The sequence below is a fragment of the Osmerus mordax genome, chromosome 14, assembly GCF_038355195.1.
Source record: "Osmerus mordax isolate fOsmMor3 chromosome 14, fOsmMor3.pri, whole genome shotgun sequence".
Taxonomy (NCBI): domain Eukaryota; kingdom Metazoa; phylum Chordata; class Actinopteri; order Osmeriformes; family Osmeridae; genus Osmerus; species Osmerus mordax.
The window spans coordinates 9,357,614-9,376,938 of NC_090063.1; the positions used below are offsets into that span (position 1 = coordinate 9,357,614).

At 44.7% G+C, this 19,325-nt stretch overlaps 1 protein-coding gene across 1 annotated transcript in view; it reads left to right on the plus strand.

The window, feature by feature from the left end:
* LOC136956747 (sorbin and SH3 domain-containing protein 2-like) overlaps positions 1-19,325 on the plus strand; it is a 54,487-nt gene that overhangs the window by 2,661 nt on the left and 32,501 nt on the right. Inside the window, exons 2-3 of the mRNA XM_067250721.1 lie at positions 4,705-4,874; positions 18,750-18,805. Coding sequence (XP_067106822.1) covers positions 18,796-18,805 — 10 coding nt within the window. The 5' untranslated portion in view covers positions 4,705-4,874; positions 18,750-18,795. The remainder of the gene's footprint in view (positions 1-4,704; positions 4,875-18,749; positions 18,806-19,325) is intronic.

A 19,325-nucleotide genomic window follows, 5' to 3' on the forward strand; every position in this document is an offset into this window, starting at 1 on the left:
TATGTCCTGCGTAGTCTTTCAGTGCTGGGATAATAGAAAGGTAATGGAGAGGCCTATAAGTTGGAGTTGGCACGCCATGGATGGGGGACTTTGGCTAGAGTAAGCTGCTCAAAGATGGCCCATGACCCTGATTCTGATTAGGTACACTATATAGGGATTAGCCGGTTGCACAAGAATAGAGAGATTTGACGTCGCTGTATGAGTTGCATCTCCGCTATCTTTCTGATACATTTTGGTGACTTGCAGGTTAACAGAGGAAAATAAAAAGCAGTTATTATACTTGGAAAACAGGAAGCGAAGGAGCAGTGAGTCTGTGCAGCTGTGAACTGTGAATACTGAAAGCATCAAAACTGAACTAATTCACAAAACAGGCACAGCTGAACTTTGGCCTTTGGGTAAATGACATGCTACTCCCACAGTGGGGCAGAGAGAGCGGATGTTGCCGGAACCTACCCTTGTGGCAAAGTGGAAATACAATAGAGCTAAAATAGTCCCTCTCTTATTGCTACAGAACTTTTGTTCTTCTGTAAAAACACCAGGCAAGCAAACAAAAAAAAGAAAAAAAGAGACCTGTAGTTGGTTTCACTGTTGGTTACACCGTAACTAGAAACAACTATTGCTGAGTCAAGTGATTCCTCTCCCCAATGCTCTAGGCTTTGTTGAGTTCACTGCTGTAAAGCAGGCTACAAGCTCTGTTGGAGATAATAACAGCCTGCAGTGTACAGTATATCAGATGTATTTCTAGGGGAATTGCATTGCATTATTAATGAAGTTAATACAATTATTCCTCATAGAAAAATATTCTATATCAGTCATATTGGGAGTCAGGTGGCTGAGCGGTGAGGGAATCGGGCTAGTAATCCGAAGGTTGCCAGTTCGATTCCCGGTCATGCCAACTGATGTTGTGTCCTTGGGCAAGGCACTTCACCCTACTTGCCTCGGGGGAATGTCCCTGTACTTACTGTAAGTCGCTCTGGATAAGAGCGTCTGCTAAATGACTAAATGTAAATGTAAATATTGTTGGAAGTATTTTCCAACATTGTATGCAATATCAACTAAGTATGTCAAAAAGAATCAATTAATTCAAAAAGGAATCATGTCCTATTGGCCGCGAGCAAGGTAAAAGTAGGTAAATGTGTGCCAGTGGCAGTGATTCATAGGGGTCAAAATTCACACTCTCTGAAAATATACAAGGCTCTGCCCCTGTGAGTGGCATGCAGCTGGTTGACCTTTACAGGGCCCTGGGTGACTGTGAAACTGAGTCGACAGGATTACCAACTAGGAAGGCTTTCATGACGATCCACGTCCTTTCACTAGCCGTGTGCCGTCACCGCGGCAATACACCGATGAGTGGGGTGAGGGTTAACCGTGACAGAGGAAGGAACATAAAGCAGGATTTGGTAGTGATGTCACATCCTGTAGCGAGGCATACAGGTACAGAGTGTAGATTCCTAAATTGGGGTGAACCTTGGATGTACAGTCAAACATTTAGAGACAAGGTCATACAGATGCCTGAGGTTATGCCTTCAAAGTCACACCAACACCCCCCCCCCCCCCCCCTCCTCCAAGAATGAGACACCCAGCCAGCTGCAATGCTACACCAGCACACCCTGCCTTTCCTCTGTCTAAGCGTTTGATGAAAGAGGTGTCGAGCTAAAGAAAGCCCCCTTGTCCCTAAACCCTACACCATCCAAGGATGTGCAAATCCCCCGTCTGACACTGTCTAAACCACAACGCCGGGGCGCCACAGCCAACATTTGGATCCTGTTACCGGGCAGAGTTGCGTTTGAGTCAGGCGTGGGAGCCTGATTGGCAATCTTAGCAAGGTGACAGGTTACGTGTCAGAGGGGGATTCCTCCGGATACATTTGAGAGAGAATCAGAATTTAATCAAAAATCGGAATAAAATAGTTATGTTTTTATTGACGTATCCATGTGAAATATACTGCTGAATTTAGGCAAGTTATTGAAGGGGCTGTTTGCATTCATGCAGCTCTCCGTTTTTTCCATCGCGTTGCTTACTTACCATTTGAACTGGTCAGATCACAGTGGAGTTGATAATGAATAGGGTGTTGACGCAGCCTGTCCAGTACTGAGTGGCTCATAGGTCAGTGTGTGTGTGTGCCAGTGATAGTAAAAATAGTGTGTGTGTGCGTCTGCCAGTGATAATAAGAATTGTCAACTCTGGTACTCCTGAACATTTGGTTTGCCATATTCAGTTAATAGATTTTTTCCCACCATTAGACAAGTGAATTGAAAGTTGCTGAGATAAGCCTAGCCAATTAGCAAGAATGTGCAACTAGTGTCAACAGTATGTAGGATACCTACAATTGGTTGTTCAGTGTTTTGAATATCATAAACAATAGTTTATTCAATAAAAGTCTTTGTTAAAACAGAACTGAATCGTATTCTTGCCTACGACCTATTTTACTGGGCCTTGATTATCTCTAGTTTGCCTTGCCACCCCATAATCAATCTCCCACGACATAAACTTGTCTGCTTGTGGCCTGAGGTTTGTCTCCTCTTGCCCTCCCCCACACCCCTCTCAAGGTTACATCATTAACACCTGTCAATTCTCAGCTTGTCACCATACCTTACTGATCCCCGGCTCGTGACTGGGCAGTGTTTTTTAGGCCACCCAACGGCCAATTAGTGTGGTCGCAGGGCACCTCAAGGTCTGGAGCTCTATGCTGGCTTAGTCCTGAGTTGAGGGGGCAGGGCCTGGAGGGGTGTCATGATGTCACCCAGGGCACTAGTCTCCATGGGAGCCGTCTGTGCCTTTTTATCCGGGATGTTTGCCTCCTCACTGGCCCGCTGCCCGTGCACCTCAGACGGTGTTGATCCAGGAGCAGAACAGCTGAGCTCATCCTTGTTTATGAGCTTCTGCCATCGGCTGCTGCTTCTGGTGCTGCTGCCACTGCTGGCTAGCTGAATGAGCGAAATAGACCTGGTACTAGCATCGTTAGCTTGAGATCTAGCACCTGCCTGCTGCTGGATCAAGACTTTACGTCTCTCTTGTTCCTGTAGTTAGCAGCTAACTTACCACCATGCAACACGGAGGCTGAGACGTCCTTTTCTGAGATGTTTCTTTCGAAAAAACGAGGTCAAGCTTCTCAAGTCGAACCATGGACAGTCAAGGCTGGAGGAGCAACTTGTTGACCCATTATGTTCTGAGTGCAACAGACAGAAATTCATATGAACACATATTTTGGATTTTATTTTCTGCTCTATCCTACACAAGGACTTTTAGATCGCATATCAGGAATTGGCCAAAGCCTACACTCAAGGAAAACCGTTCGAGTTTTTCAGTCAGTTGGTGAACACAGGGGAAGAGGAAACCGCAAGAGGCCATTTAGCATATCGGGACGAGCACAGTGAAAAACCGCTTACAGCAAGCCGTTGAAGGTCACAGGACAGATTGCGCTGGATTGGATTGGGAGGCGGCCCTTACAGAGTCTTTGCTTCAAGATGAGTGAATAATTCATCAGGACAGTGTAGTGCCTCATCAGTGACCGCAGGCAACTTTAATAAAGTTCTCCATTGAGGGGTTCTTTAAGGGTTCTTAAAGAGAATTTATGAGCGTATTGGGGAGTGAGAGTAGCTAACCCTATATCTTGACCGATGAGCTGGTCCTGTGTCATTAAGGGCCACCGGTTGCATCTATTTGTGCAGGGAGGGTGCAGATAGCCGGTTTTACAGTAGCTGGATGACTCTGGGTGGCCAAACTGGAAATGAAAGGTGCAGAATGACAGTGGTTACATCACCGTTCTGGGAATAGGTTGGGTGTTACAGGGGGTCAGGCTTTAGAGGGGATTTTGGTGGACCTCCCGTGTGTGTGTGTGAGTGTTTGTGAGAGAGAGAGAGAGAGAGAGAGAGAGACAGAGAGAGAGCACATTCCCCCATATATACATTCCCATATGGATTACCCTGGACACTGCATTGCAGTCAGATAATTAATGACACGGGTGAGGGAACACTTAATATATCTGTATGTGGTTGCTGTTAGACGTGACCAAGTGGGATGGAAAGAGAGTGTGTGTGTGTGTGTTTCTTAGTAAGCCAGGCCAGACTTTTCTGAAAGATTTTCAAACTGTCATCAGCAGAAAGGGAAAGCTGGCACAATGTATGTCACCTAAAGGACACGCTGGGGGTGGGACTCAGACTCATTGCATTCTGGAAAAACTCAATTTTAACCTGCTCCCCTCTGTGTTCCTGAACGGCATGAACAATGTTATTTCATCACCAGTGTGTGTGACATGAAGACTCGAGAGGAGTGATGTGTGTGTGTTAACTCCCAAGCACCTCGCCTCCTGTCTCTCGGTGCCCCGCCCAATCCATCATTTCTTTTTAGCATGCTGCTTATCGGGCCAGAGGCATGCCCGCCTGCCACTGACCTGGTCCTGCTGGCATAGCTCATGCCAGGGATGGAGAGATTTGTGCGTGTATGTGTGTGTGTGTGCGTCCAGTAAGAGTGAGTGTGAATGTGTGTGTGTGTATACTTCCCTCTCTCTCCTGCCACCCTAGACTAGGGGGGGTAACTTTCCAGTCCCATAGTCGAGCACGTCTGTGTCTGAAAATAACCCTATCTGATCACTGCTTCACCCAAACAGGGGACACACTCCCTCTCTCTCTCTCTCTCTCTCTCTCTCTCTCTCTCTCTCTCTCTGTCTCTCTCTCTCTAACTCTCTCTCACTGTGCTTCCCAGGAACAGAAGGGACTAGGATCTGGAGCTGAAGCCTGAGGAAGACTGGAGAGGAATCTGGAACAGTGAACCAAGGAAAGAGTGTCAATAAGAAAGAAAGAGGGTCTTTGGACATTTAGCTCACCGATGCCCATCTCTACCTGACCCGGCTCCTGTCTTTAGAGTTTATGACGGTAAGATGTGGATGCTTTTATTCTACTCTGGTCTATGCCCACCTGCTGATGTAATGTCAGGTTCGTACCTGGAATGTTACCCCAGATTGTCATCACTTACACTTTCATTACTAACAAAATAATACTGTCTAATCATTTACACTTGTACTGATCATTGTAACATGATGTTGACACATTTGAGACAAAGGTCAGAGGTTAGTCTTAGGTGGATATAACATTTAGTCATTTAGCAGACGCTCTTATCCAGATATAAGAGTCCATCAGTTATTTAGTAATCATTGTGTGTTCTATCATTATATGCAGATGTTTTATTTATATGAGAAAAGAGATGGAAAAGCACACACTAAAACACAAAAATGATTGCACAACAACACAAGACAACCAAAATAAAAACCCAAAGGAATTCGTGAAATCTGTCACAATAAGGCTTTTTTGCAGTTTCAGGTTGATCTGTCTGTGAGGCTTGTTGCTGCTGCAGTTCTGTCAGAGTGCACAGTGTTTTCTGCCTCACTGCACTGCTGTGGAACCCAGTGTCGTATCACAAACCTATCTAACATCTCCCAGAGGAGAAAGTCAGAGAAAGAGAGAAAACATTGCACATGATATGTTAACTTGATATCTATGCTATCTTGGTTGAGCATATTGCAATAGAACCAAAACCAACCGGAGACCCCCAACATCCCCCCTACTCTGTTTTTTCATTCCATCCAGTCCAGTCCAGTTCATTTACTCTCCTTGAGTGCCTCAGAAAAACATTACCTATTTTTTTTCTCCACACTTCTTCATACTTCCTCCTCTCATTCCATTCTTTCTTTCCCCGTCTCGTTTTCTTTTTTCATTCGCAAACAACAGGCGCGCAACGATCACTCCATTAGGCCGGTCTCGGAGGTGTTGTGGAATGTCACCTTGACCCCCTGGGTACACGGCATGGGGTCTTTCCCAGTCCCCCCTCCCCCTAACCCCTCCTCCGGTCCCCAGTCCCGGCTCGTTTGGCCATCATCATTCCCCCCGACCTCACGCACACAGTGGTGCTTTGTTGGCTTCCCTTGCGGGGGGAAACTGGGACGTTTTCATTTTTTTCTCTCTCCTAGAGGGTGACAATCGTGTCCGGTGATGTTTTTTTTTTTATCACACAGTGTCCTCATTGATCGATCAGTGGAGTGCTAATGGATGGAATTTGGTCCAGGTTTAGTTTCGGTGGAAAAAGGTTGTTTAGCTTGAGAGCTATGTGGGCTGATTCTGATCAATAGAAATGTTTCCATGGCTATCATTTGATAAACTGAAGTTTGAAAGGTGAAATCCCTTCTTTTTTTTGTACCCTTGTTTGTTTTTCTCCTCTTCTTGTTCCTCATTCCATCATGTTTGTGGTCATTTGTTTGAGATTCCCTGATGAATACAAGGACAAAGAGATTCAAAAGCTGGCTTTGCAGGGTGGGAGGGAAAACTAGGCTCTTGAGTTACAGTGCCGTGTGAGAATGTGAAACTCGGCACATACACTTTCACACCTGCCTTCTCTCTCTCTCTCTCTGACACATTTGTAATCCCTCACGCTCAGGTACGGTACGCACATAGACAAATTCCTCTCTCTCTTACAGTCCTACACACACACATGCACACACACACACATTTTCAGTATTGACTGAGAGTGGAATCTTACAAGTTAGAGCACAATCCATTGTTGACTTTGAGTGCAATGCAAAAGGTAGGCTTCTGTCACAGACCAATCTCTTCAAACTTCAGCTGTTTTGTTTTTTAATGGCTGTGATGAAAATAGAAGTAATTGTCTGTAATAGGAGCCAAAATCACTGGGAGGGGTGTCCTGACTAGTCTGGAACAGAATCTTCTGGTGAAACTGAAGCTGGTACAAAAACAAAAAGTCCTTCCGAATCCACAGGGTTGTGAAGAGTGCTTGGCATCTGCATTCTGCATTCTTCCTTACATTTATGCATCCTTCTTCAATCCTGTGTTGACTTTCCATGTGGTCAGAATAAAAGGGTTGTAACTTCCCTGAGCCATCCCATGGTTCCTCTGACCTGCAAATGTGGCTTGCACTGTTGACCACCATTTTATTGTTTTAGAAACTACCGGAAGGTCAGTTTTCTTCTTCCTTCTCTAATTAAAAGCAAGAACTGTGATGAAGCTATATGTAAGCTAACATCAACCATGATCCCACCATAGCCTGGCAAAACTGCAACCACCACCATCAGCATTTTCAGTTGGCAGAGCGCCAAACCCTCATTTTAGGGCCGGACGCATGTTAATTCTTGGGGTTAGCACTAAAAGAGACCCATAAAGATTCCTTTGGTTGAGTTCTCTTTCTGTTCCAGCCGCCCTAAGAGGGGAAAGGTCTTGTCTAGGAGCAGTAAATATAGCGCCCTCGCTAATAGAGCCCCTCTTATCATCTGGCTCCATGCAGTTAACACAGGCACCTGGGGAATCCAGGCTATGTTTGGGGATGTAATCTTAGTCTAGGCTGATAGCGGAGTCTCGTGACAAATTTAAGGGGCGTCACACGTTTTAATGTTTTGTTGGTGGCATTTGGAAACCTGCCTATACTACTGTATTTTGTATTTTTTTATAGCAGAAGTTTTTATTGTTGGTGATGAATATAAGATACCTTTGCAATGACTTTGAATCTCTAGTACCTCAATTACATGCAGGTGAATTCTTAATATTTTTTTCAGTAATGTTACATCAGTCTGGTGATTATTGATAACCAAATTAATTCATTGAGGGGAAGTATTGTTTAGCCACTCAGCTGGTTTGTCCTTCACAAGGAAAGCAGCTGACTTCTCTGCAGCTGCAGTTAAAAGGGCTATGCCCTTAGCACTTCAGTCTCCTGAGACATTTCGTCCTGTGTATAGCATTTTTCACCTTCAGGACTCTGTGCCGTTAACGTTAGCATTACCCTTGGAGTTCAGCTTCTAGCTGGGGTGCATCCCACAGTGGAAGCTGTCTCACACCTCCTTCACCACGTCACTGCATATTGAAACCCTCACCTTCAAACCCACATGCAGTTATAGCTGTGCTAGTGTTAGCATCATAGCTTCAATAATGAGGCTCAGAGTCCTGCTGTTCAAGGACTTACTGTTCCCTCAGGGCTTTTTGATGCATCTCAGGCAGGCCTCTCTCCAAGGCTAAACACCCAATTAACAAAGAGAGACGCTCACCGTCTTCTCCTCCTCCTCGTTTACTCCTCCTCGTTTACCTCCCCCGCAACGTCTTCTATTAGCATTGCGGAATACTTTGGAATAGAAAATGGCAGGTCTTTTACATGGGCATCGGGTTGGATTTAGAAAAGAAGACATTCGGGGAGCGCAGAGCAGCGTGTTCTTTGATCCTCTCTGTTTCAGGAGGGAGGGTCAGCCTCACAGAATAGCTGAAGCTCAGACCTACCGAGGTTTCATCTCTTCAATATCTCAGTGCCTCAGAGGTGTTTTCTGGTGTTCTTGGTTCTGCACCCTGAACCCTGCATACTGAAAGTCCTGTAGAAGTACAGTAAATGCGGATGCTCAGCATTGAAGCGACAGTCAGCCCCGTCTTATGTTTTCTTCATGGGGAGACTTGTGTGATGTCACTCTCCAAAAGGGAGCTGGAGAATCAAAGCTTCGGTTTGAAAGGGGTTTGTCAACACTTGAAAACTGCAGTCAGTCGGTGTGACTCATTATTCAGTTTTCATGTTGGAGGGCATTTCTTATTCACATGGATTGCTCCTATCTGCTGTATTGGGGATGACGTGTCACGTGTTGGGTTCAGCTGATGCCACTAGCGAAAGGACTTGGAGACAGCCTGTTCAGTAGAATGTACATGTCTGCTGACTGGGACATACTGCCGTTGACAAGGCTTCCTTGCCAGAGCAAAACACAGACACACACAGACAGATGTACTGTGGGTGCTGGCAGCCGGCGGGCCCAGAGCTCTCTGCAGAGTTAACAGGGACACCTGTAGACAGGTATACAGACACAGCCATGTCAAGAGGCAGATGGCCAGGTAGATTGTTTCCAGACACTCGGTTAGATGAATGGTGTAAAAACTTTCAGGCCAGACAACTGTGGCAGATCAATCGTGTCAAACCTGGGTTTACTGTATACCCACGTCACTGAGTCATCCCACTTAGCCAAAGACAAATCATTTTCCATTACCGCTCAATGCCACCGCAGTGCAGCACTGCATTTCTGGGAGGGAGATGATCAATGCTGATGTGACATAACAAGAGTTTCCAAGCCAGTTGTCTGACTCTGGTACTCTGGTCTCTGGTTTTAGATAGAACTTCCATGGTCACAGCGTCTGCATGCTGTAATTACCGGCCATTATCGCTGAGCTCTAATTGCGTGGGCTCCAGTCGCAGGGCACTGGAGGCCTCCGCAGCTCTTGTGGTATTGTTCGATGCGGATGCCTCGTCCCCAGAGGACCCCATGCTGCTTACATAGCGCCAAATGCTAATAGCAGCACCGGATCAACCCCGCTCATGCTCTATCTTGGTTATGCCCGCTCCGTTCACCTTGTGATCCCTCTCCCCATTGTTCTCTGCGTCAGTCTGTCTGGTTCTTGTCTTGCGAAACTGTGAAGCAGAGTCTGTTTCTGCTTGATTTCCCTGTGACTCCCCTCCGTCGTTACGCCTCCCGTCATCAGTTCGCTCCTTCTTTTCTCTGCCAACGTCCCGCTTCTCTCTCTTACGCCCACATTCTCACCCTGTCAGTAGATGTCCTCTCTTCCCTCAAATTTATTCCTCCTCAGTTCAGTTGGCTGGGGAGGAAACCCCACCCACGCCGCACCATGTCACATCCCATTCCTTTCCTCCCCGACAACTCCGACAAACAGCCGAGGCCCCAGCATTGCGTAATTGCATTAGCACTCTCAGCCCAGCGGCCACGCTCGTTAGCGGGCAGCATCGTGACGCAATCTGCCGGACACATTGGCCTCTGTTGTGCCCAGTATGGGCACCGAGCAGGCCTGAGGAGGTCACTGTGGAGACCTCATCTCCTTTCATCTCACCAGAGGGGGGTCGCCTAATGAGTGTGGGGGTTGAATAAACAGATTGCAAGATAACAGTGGGGTGTTGTTGGACTGACTGGCATAGAGAGATGATGATGGTGGTTGTGGTGGGACCATTTATAATGCCAGGGAGTGGGTCCTAGAATTCTAAGTAGGATGTGGTTTTAGACCAAGAAGAATACATTTAGTCATTTAGCAGAATAGGGACCTAGACAGAAAACTAATATTTGGTGTTACGCTATCAGTCTTCAGGTATCCAGATTGGCTTGCAGACTATGGTTAAGGATACATTTTAACTTAATGATTGTAGGACTTTTACATGCTTCCTGTTAATATTTGTAGATTAAGTTGGTCTATGGACATGTGGACCACAGAGGGAGGATCAGCCAAAAGCTAAACTGTTATAATCTAGGATTATTCAGAATATAGTCAACTGCATTTCCTGTTTGTTGTTCTACATAGCTCAAGGCTTTAATATTTAGCATTTTGTTTATTATTTTCTGACTTTTTTTCGAAGCTGAAAGGCAATGCTTTCGAGCTGACAGAACAGACTGGAAGGAATGTTTCTGGAGCCCTCAGTTAAAGACCATAAAATGGACTCTACCCACAGAGGCACAAAGACCAATCACGGTTCACCCTCCTCAAGTTTGTATTTTGAGTTGCATTCCTCTCTCTTCTTGTGCCACCAATTCTTTCCCACAAAAATGCACAACTAAAATAACTTGGCCCAAGTTCAGTAATTGAGGAAGGGATCAGACCGCAGATTCTGCCTTTTTTGGAGGGGTCGCACTGTCCATCAGTACTCTGGCTGGCTATGTCTCCACAGAAATTTACTTTGGACTTGGAGAGACATTCAGTTATTTTCTCAGACTTCTACTGAGTCTTGGGTCAGAGGTTTTCAACTTTGGTCAAAAATGTCCTCCACACTACGTTATTTTTGTGTTTCTTCAGGGCTCAATTACATTTACATTTAGTCATTTAGCAGATGCTCTTATGCAGAGCGACTTACAGTAAGTACAGGGACATTCCCCCCTAGGGTTGCACAATTCCGGGAATATTCAAAGTTGGAAACTTTCCACGGAAATTAACAGGAATATACAGGAATTAACGGGAATTAACAGGAATAAACTGGAAGTTTTGGGGTAATTTAACTGTATTTACCTTGTCATAAGCAGACATGCATGCAAACATTTATAATACAACTTTTGTGTGGACATACATACATCCTACTCTCACTGATGTAAAAAGTTAGTCTACTGTATACAAAAAAACTTGGTATTAAAATGAACATGGCTTCAGTTTACCAAGTAATCAATATGCTAGGTAATGACAAACAGTGTTGGGAAAGTTCACTTTCTACATGAACTAGTTCAGTTCATAGTTCACACATTTTAAAATAAACTAGTTCAGTTCATAGTTCATAATTCAAAATGTTTAACTAAGTCCACAGCTCCAAAAATGTATTTCAATATGTTGCAAGCTATAATTGAAATCTCTGTCTGCAATACCGCTCTTGGCCTCTACGCAATTCTGCGCTCTCACACTTGCCAGGCATAGGGCTGAAACGTCCTGACGCAACACTGACAACAAAGACTTTCAAAAACGATCCAGCAACCTTCTGATTAATAGCCCGATTCCCTAACCGCCCAGCCATCTGACTTCCCCACTTCCCCAATTACCTTTAATTCAAAGTAAAGTCATTACCTAGAATATGGTCTCACCTCACCTCAGAATATTGGTATTGTCTACCTCCATTAACGCCAGAGCCAAAAAAAATGTTTTACAGAGCACTTCGATGGTTTTCGTGTTGATTTTCTTTCAGCCTCAGCATTAATATTGAAGCCTATATTAAAAAGGGCCATTGGGAGGATTTAGGATGATTCTTTAAATAACTTCTCTAAAGATGTGCTGACATGCTGTGTGTGTGTGTGTGTGTGTGTCTGACTGTTCTCTAGGGTCATCATGCTGACGGGGGCAAACATAGTCAGCTTATCTTCGATGTGCTGCTGTCTGTGTGAACACACACACAGCAATCATCCTTGAACAATTACTAACCTGGAACAGACACACGCCACATTTATGTGTGTCTTATCTGTGTTACAGATAAGAAACCACCATTAGGAACTAATCCTTCACCATTGCAGTATGACCAAGTCGTTCGCAGTAACACTCATACCAGGCCTAGATCTTTCGTTCTGATATGGAAGCTGGACTGCAGTTATCAGCTTGACAGCTTCTGTTGGTGCACTGTGTGTTGGTGCATCATGGTTTCCCACTGATTTAGAGCAACCACCTATAATCAAGCAGACAACCAATGCCCTCTGGTTTGAGTAGAACTGTAATGTCTAAAGCATCTGCTTTGTATCAACATTGTAACTGGATTCTGGAAGTAGTTCAACATGTCAATCTCTCACCCAACAGTGGGTTTTCTTCTTTTCTTGGAAATCTATTCTCTTTAACACGGTAGTCTGTTCTCAATAGACTTACACAGCAGTTACTGTCTGAGAGCAGAGCTAGCAGTCCATGGCTTGCTGTAATTTTTGGCATAATATTACATTTTTGTATCTCAGCCGTCAGCAAGGTCTGTTATACCCCACATGGCTGCTACTTCACATTAGACCTGACAACTGGCATGTCTCCACGCTATGTTTCCACATTATGTTGCATGTTCGCCTAAAAGTGCATGCTGACACTTTTTTGAGAAACCCATCTAAACTGTCCGTGATTCTACCCCCTATCTTTCCTAACCCATTTAAACTGTCTGTCAATTCTACCCCCAATCTTTCCTAATTACATTTTTTGCCACTAGTGTTTTTTATGTTGTTGAGGTCGTCATTATTTTAGCTGGCACCTCCCACAGTTTGAAAAAGATGCCAAGTCATGGGGGAGAGAGAGCAAAAATACACAGGGACGTATTTGGAAGAATGTCACTTCCTGGTTATCAGTGTGGCTCAGAGGGTAGAGAGGGTTGTCTGTTAATCGCAAGGTTGGCAATCCCCGACTCCTCCAGGCCATGTGCCGAACTGTCCTTGAGCAAGACACTGAACCCCAAGTTGCTCCCGATGGGCAGGCCAGCAACTTGCATGGCAGCTCCACTGCCGTCAGTGTATGAGTGTGAGTATGAATGGGTGAACGAGAGGCAAAACATTTCAAGCGCCTTGAGTGCCTTTAAGGTAGAAAAGTGCTGTATAAATGCAGTCCATCAATGTGCATTGATGAGGATGATCAAGTGGAGAGCTGTGGGAAAGAAGCATTTACCACTCCAGGTATCTTCTAATCAGTTAAGTGCATTAACACCCCCTTGCTGTTTCAAGTGGTTCAATCTACGAGATAGTAAGTCCCTGTTGGTCATTCAATGGACTGGGCTAATGAGTCTCGTGAGGTTGGACTTAGTGGCTAGCTGTGGCTTGGACGTTGATACCAACAAGCTGAGTGTCTGGATGCCCACTGCAGACTATTTTAAGTAATTACACACACAAGGAACCAAAGGCCTAGACCAGCTGCTAAATTACAATCGGAAGATAAACCACTGTAATCCTACATTGTGTTTTAGCTGTTTGTTTTGACTCTCAGGGGAAATTCAAGAAAACGCAAAGCAGAGAAAATTGTAGCAGAGAGAATACAATGTAAAGTTAGCCTATATTTATCGAGTTTGAAACCATGAATAATTCACTCATACAGGGATTCTGCATTAGCTCAAATTTACTTGGCTTTTATATCTGTTAGACTCTCTGTGGTACCAAAACATTGAGCGTGACACCACAAGTGCCAGAGAAATAGGATTTATTTCACAAGCCCATGAACCCACCCCTGAAAAGAGGTCATAAAAACAAGGGTTATTTATGTGAACTTGGGGCCTGCAGCACTTTCTGTCTGACTTTAGGGGAACAGAACTGTATGTCAAATACTAGACCTAGAAAAACATTCGGGCAAGTTTATCATCCATTTGACTTTGATAAAGGCTGATAAGGCAGATGGCTATTATTGTGTGAGGGATGTACAGTAAAAGTCACATTTCATACATGCTTCATAAAAAATCACATTACATTCTGATTAATGTGTGCACTGTAAATGCCATATTTTAAACCGTTATATTAAACCGTTAAATAGATGATTGTCAGGATCATTTTCCATGTTCCAGGAACCAATTCATGTGTTTAATGTCTTGCTAAGCTGACTTTAATAAATGAAAAACTCAGTTTATACTGAGATACAGCTAAAGGACAGTGTCAATCCGCAATTATGGACTGGCTACCCTACCCCCCAACTCATCCAATAAGATCACCGCCTTGCATCATCTTGCAGACATATTTGTCCTGTTACCTCACAGCATAGGCATGGCTTGTCCACATATCATCTGACTGTTTACTGCTTTCTGCTCACCAATTAGGAAGAATCCCAATCATATTTAAACCTGCGCCTTGTTCTGTTCTATGGACATCTGAGAGAATGTACACACATAAGGTTTATTGGCATAGCTGCCGACCTGCTTGGCAAAGCAAGAAATCCCACCATATTGCTTATGTCTGTCCAGTGCTGGCAGATCTGTACTCGGCATATAAAAAAGAGGGTAAATCTGTGTTTAGGGCTTTGGGCTTTAAACAGCACAATATAGAGACCAAAAGAGACTAACCAAACAGAAGTTGCATTTTTTTTAAATGTTTTATGGTTTTGTTCTTACTGAGTTTCATTGGGATGTTTGTTTATCTCTCAGTAATGCCTTCAGCGGTGTCAAGATCACGTCCCTTGACACGCAACTTCACGTTTACGACCCCACATAGACCCCTCGTCCGCACGCTGCACTATGCGAGACACTCCAGCTATGGCCCTGCTACGACATCCTATACTGCTTCTCATCGTGCCACACCTTTGTGTGTGTGTGTGTGTGTCTGGTTGAAGACATGGTTTTCTTTGCTTGTTTGAAAAGGGACTGTGCACCAGAGTCATTTTTTTGAATCCAGTGCTCCCTCTAATGGAATTAGTTGTCTGTTTTTGTATTGTTTGTGCCCCTGTTATGTCTGTGTGTGCTTTACATATCAAACAGCCTCAGACACTTAGATTCCAGTGCGTCGCCTCAAGTAGGAATGCCCTCTTCAGTCAAAGTCTCTGCTCGGTTCCTAAAGTAATTGTTAAACATTGTGTGCTCTCTGACAGGAAGGTCTCACCAAACCCCCCATACCAGGATCGCCATTCACTCTCTTGGAATAAGTTGATATTTGTAGTCTCCCAATCTCCTCCTCCCCTCCCTTTCTCCCTCCCCTCCCTTTCTCCCTCCTCTTGTTCCTTTCATCCTCCCCCCCCTGTTCCATAAGTGATTATTCTGTTGATCGGTGGCGAGGGCTTGTCGAGGGATTCATCAGGTGCTGGCAGCTAATGCCTCACAAACATAGCAGCGCACTCGCCTTTATAAATCACTGCTACGCCAGCCGCCATGCTAGATTTAGGGCCCCTGTCACACGGGGTCTCCAACCGCCTGAAACGAGACCCGGGTCTGGGTTTATAGGCATGAGAGCAGTGGGGCCATTATCCCCGGCCCACTCGGTTTGTACTTTACTGGACCAATGCAACTTGGTTGCAATCAACTTGGTTGCTCTGACAGTGTGTTTCCTGGTATGTTAGTGCGTCCTCTACTGTGTTTCCTACTATGTTTCCGAATGTGTGTTTCAGTTTAGGGTTTGTGAAGAGAGTTTAGCTGAAAGATCGCTGGCAGGTTTTGACAGTTCAGTACTTTCACTTCAGACAACTATGAGAAGGGTCAGGGTTGGTTACAGACAGAGTACAGAAGGGGCAAGATTGGTTCCAGTCTCCCGCCATAGCGTTACCCCACAGCTGCTGTGTCGCCGCTGGTCTGGCCCCCTGAAACATGATCGGGTTCATAATCCAGCACTCGTTCGGACGGCGACAGGCTTAGACACCGGACCCGTGATTTACCCCAGTGGAGTGTGGGTCCAGTAGGCACAGCTGAGCGGTGTGTATGTGTGTGTGTGTTTCTCTCTCATATTCTCTCTCTCTGTCTCTCTCTCTTTTTCTCTCTCCCCCTCTGCTGCCTTAGGCAGATTTATGAGAAGTTAGCTTTCTGAGGTCTCTCTGGGCTAGCATGACTTCCTTCCCTCCCAGAAGTGGCTTGGTTACTTTTAGGTCACTGTAGGTGATCAAACACCGTTGTTTATGTCCTTTCCTCACCCTCATTTCCACTGACTTAAAAATGCTTAATGACAATCAACATTTACCCACATCAGTCCAGTTTTTAAGTGATTGAACTGTACAGAACGAAACGGTATGAGGAGAAGAGGAAGGATTGGGGTGCAGCACATTCCCTCCAGCTGGCTTCTGCCACAACCCATAATGCAACACTTACCAAACAGGCAAGCAAACAGGGAGTCGGCTGTGGCAACAACTTCCTGTTGTGGGAAGTTCTGCAATGCCCCGGTCCATTTTCACCTGCTGTATTTTTAGACCTCCTATTTTTTGAGGGCGGGATTGCAAAGTGATGTTTGCCTTTGCCTTTGCCCTGGCACAAACACACACACATACACACACACACACACACATACACACACTGCCAGCAAAGTACTGTACTGTGAGAAACACAAAGACAATGCATTGTGGCTCTAAAGATGTGTGGGTATGTGAAGGGTATGCACTTAGAGGCCTCATCCTTATAACTCTTTACATGTTCAGTATCCTACCATGGACACAAAGGCATTTGTCCAGGGCTAGATTTGTGGGATGACCATAAGGATAATCAGTACTGACAGAATATAAATCCTTACAAGCCCCCTACTGGGTCCTACCATCAGAGGCTAAGTTGTAAAACTGTCAACATGGTTAACGACACTTTCATATCGTGTCATACATCTCATCTCAACTACCACTCATATCCATTTTCCCAAGGCAATTTGACTTCAAAAAGGGCTTGTGTTCAACTAACAAGCCTGTGTAATTGATCTGAGCAATCATCAGGTGTTAGGAAGGGAGCATGCATTAAGCTCATCAGCTGTTGACTACGGAAAAGAACAACATGTCGACAGCATGTCACACATACCAAACACAAGTCTGACCAATGTCCATTCTGTCAGATCCTGCAGATCCTGAGTGCTGTAAATGTACACACTTTAGTTAGACCTTTCTTTACAGACCACCCGACTAGACACAACATTGAATGAAACACTTGCAAATGGCAATGAAAGGAAACATTTTCAACTTCAAGTACAACATACTGTACGGGTTTTAGCGACATGGTTATAAGTTTGACTCGTTGATGGACACGTACGTATATTCACATCCTCCTTCACCAATGTTTCTCTGTAATTTAGCCCTGGAGAGACTTGTGTTTCTCTGGAGGTAAACAGTCTGTGGTGTTGTGGTGGCGTTGCCATGTGCCACTCCTGTGCCCTCTGCTGAGGGGGCCACAGAGAGAGCAGTGTCGCCGCACACGTCGGGCCGATTTGTAAACAAATCCTACGCTTGATCTTTGTTGGTTTTTTTTATCACTTCCTGTTTGTTTGTGTCCCCGGACAGTTCACTGTAAACGGCTGTTTGAAATGGTTGTGTGTCATTTTCAGTCATGACTAACCTTACAGTCAACGCCGACTGGGTATGATAGAAGCGTCACTTACTTTACTCTTAAGGCCTGAAAACTGTAGGCATGTGCTTGAAAGAGATGTTAAAAGACTTAACACATGGAAATACTTGAAGACATCAAGCATATGGTTGCCCTGACTACTCTTACCATGTCTAATTACATGTCTGCCAGTCATCTAACTTGTCTAAGTCATCAAAGTGTCACACAGTCAAAGTGTCACACAGTTCTACAGGCACTAGCCACATTAACATGTGAAGTAGACATGTCACATACACCTCACAGCAGGTTGTCTTGTGTGTGTGTGGGTGTGTGTCTCACAGTTTTCAGCATACCAGACTCGCATGATCCCCCTCTGCAGTCTTTGCGAGCTGTCGCCTACAGCATCTGTCATGCACGCTAAGTCTGATTATGACACACACACTCTTGTGCACACATACACACAAACACCAGAGTTTTTCCTGCATTGAAAAGGTTTGGGCGGCCCGCCTAAGGCTTTTCTCACCCCACCTAAGCCTTCCAGGATAAAGAAAAAAAATTGTCAGTTCATTTATTGCTGCAATTCAGTCATCCCACCATCCCGCTAGACTATCGTTAAGTTATACGCACCTAAGCATAATTTTGAGCCAGGAAAAACCCTGCACACACACACAACTGCTATTCTTTCAATTCCTCTCGCTCTCTCTTTTCCTCTCTCTCTCTCTCTCTCTCTCTCTCTCTCTCTCTCTCTCTCTCTCTCTCTCTCACACACACACACACACACAATCCCCATTCTCAGCACGGTACCCAAAGACATGCACACATCACCATTCTCACAGTACACACACACAAACGCGAGAGAGAGAGATGCAACGTTTCCAGCGTCGATATCGGCCATATCCGTCATTCCCTCTGCAACACAACAGGGCCAGATGGATAAGCACAGGTGTATTTCAGGAGCCAATTTATTCCCTTCATCTATCACATGCGTTCTCTCTCTCTCTTTCTGTCTCTCTCTAGCACTCTCTGTCACAACATATGCTGAGTACAGTTAATGGAAGTAGGCACACCACCAGCCTATCATTTAATGGTCATATAGAATTCAATGGAATTGAATTCAATAGTGCGAGGCCGGACACAGAGTTCTGTCAACAGAGATTTATAGCCTTTAGACGTGGCGCAAATCTTAGTTTGTACAGTATGTGACGTCACGGGCAGGAATCTGTGTGTGTGTATGTCTCACCGACATCTTAATCACCGACTGCATCACGGGCACTGTGCACTAGTCTAATATTTATTTCTTGATGAATATCTTACAGGAAAGTGTATCCATCTACGGTCGAACTGCAAGGAGTGCCCTTCAACATGAATACAGGTATGGAGACGAATGTGCCACGCATTGTGTGGAATTGTAGCGTAATGGCATGGCACTTACAGCATATCCAGATCCGGTATATGATAATTGTTTATTTATTTTATTATTTTGTATTCCATTCTACATGGCTATGATGTTGTAATGCTTGCTGCAACTACAGTATACTGCAAACTTTACAGCAGTTTTATAAATTCATTTTAACCATACACCGTAAATATATTTTTATAACAGCTTTGTTAGTTCAGTTGATCAACAATTTAAGAAAAGCTGAATAACCATGTTCGCATGTGGCTCAATTCACACACTGTTCCCGTCATCACAGATGAACTTCTTCCATATTAAGCTACTGTGTACTGTTTATTACACTCTCGCTTATGAAAGAAGTCTCCATAGCTTCTTTAGGTTGTAAGACTTGGCACGCATCCTGAACTGTAGTGAATATTTCAGCGTTGTAGCCACAATGACTCATTCAGGCTTCATCACCCTCCTTCACACTCAGTCATAGCTGCCAGTGGTGGTT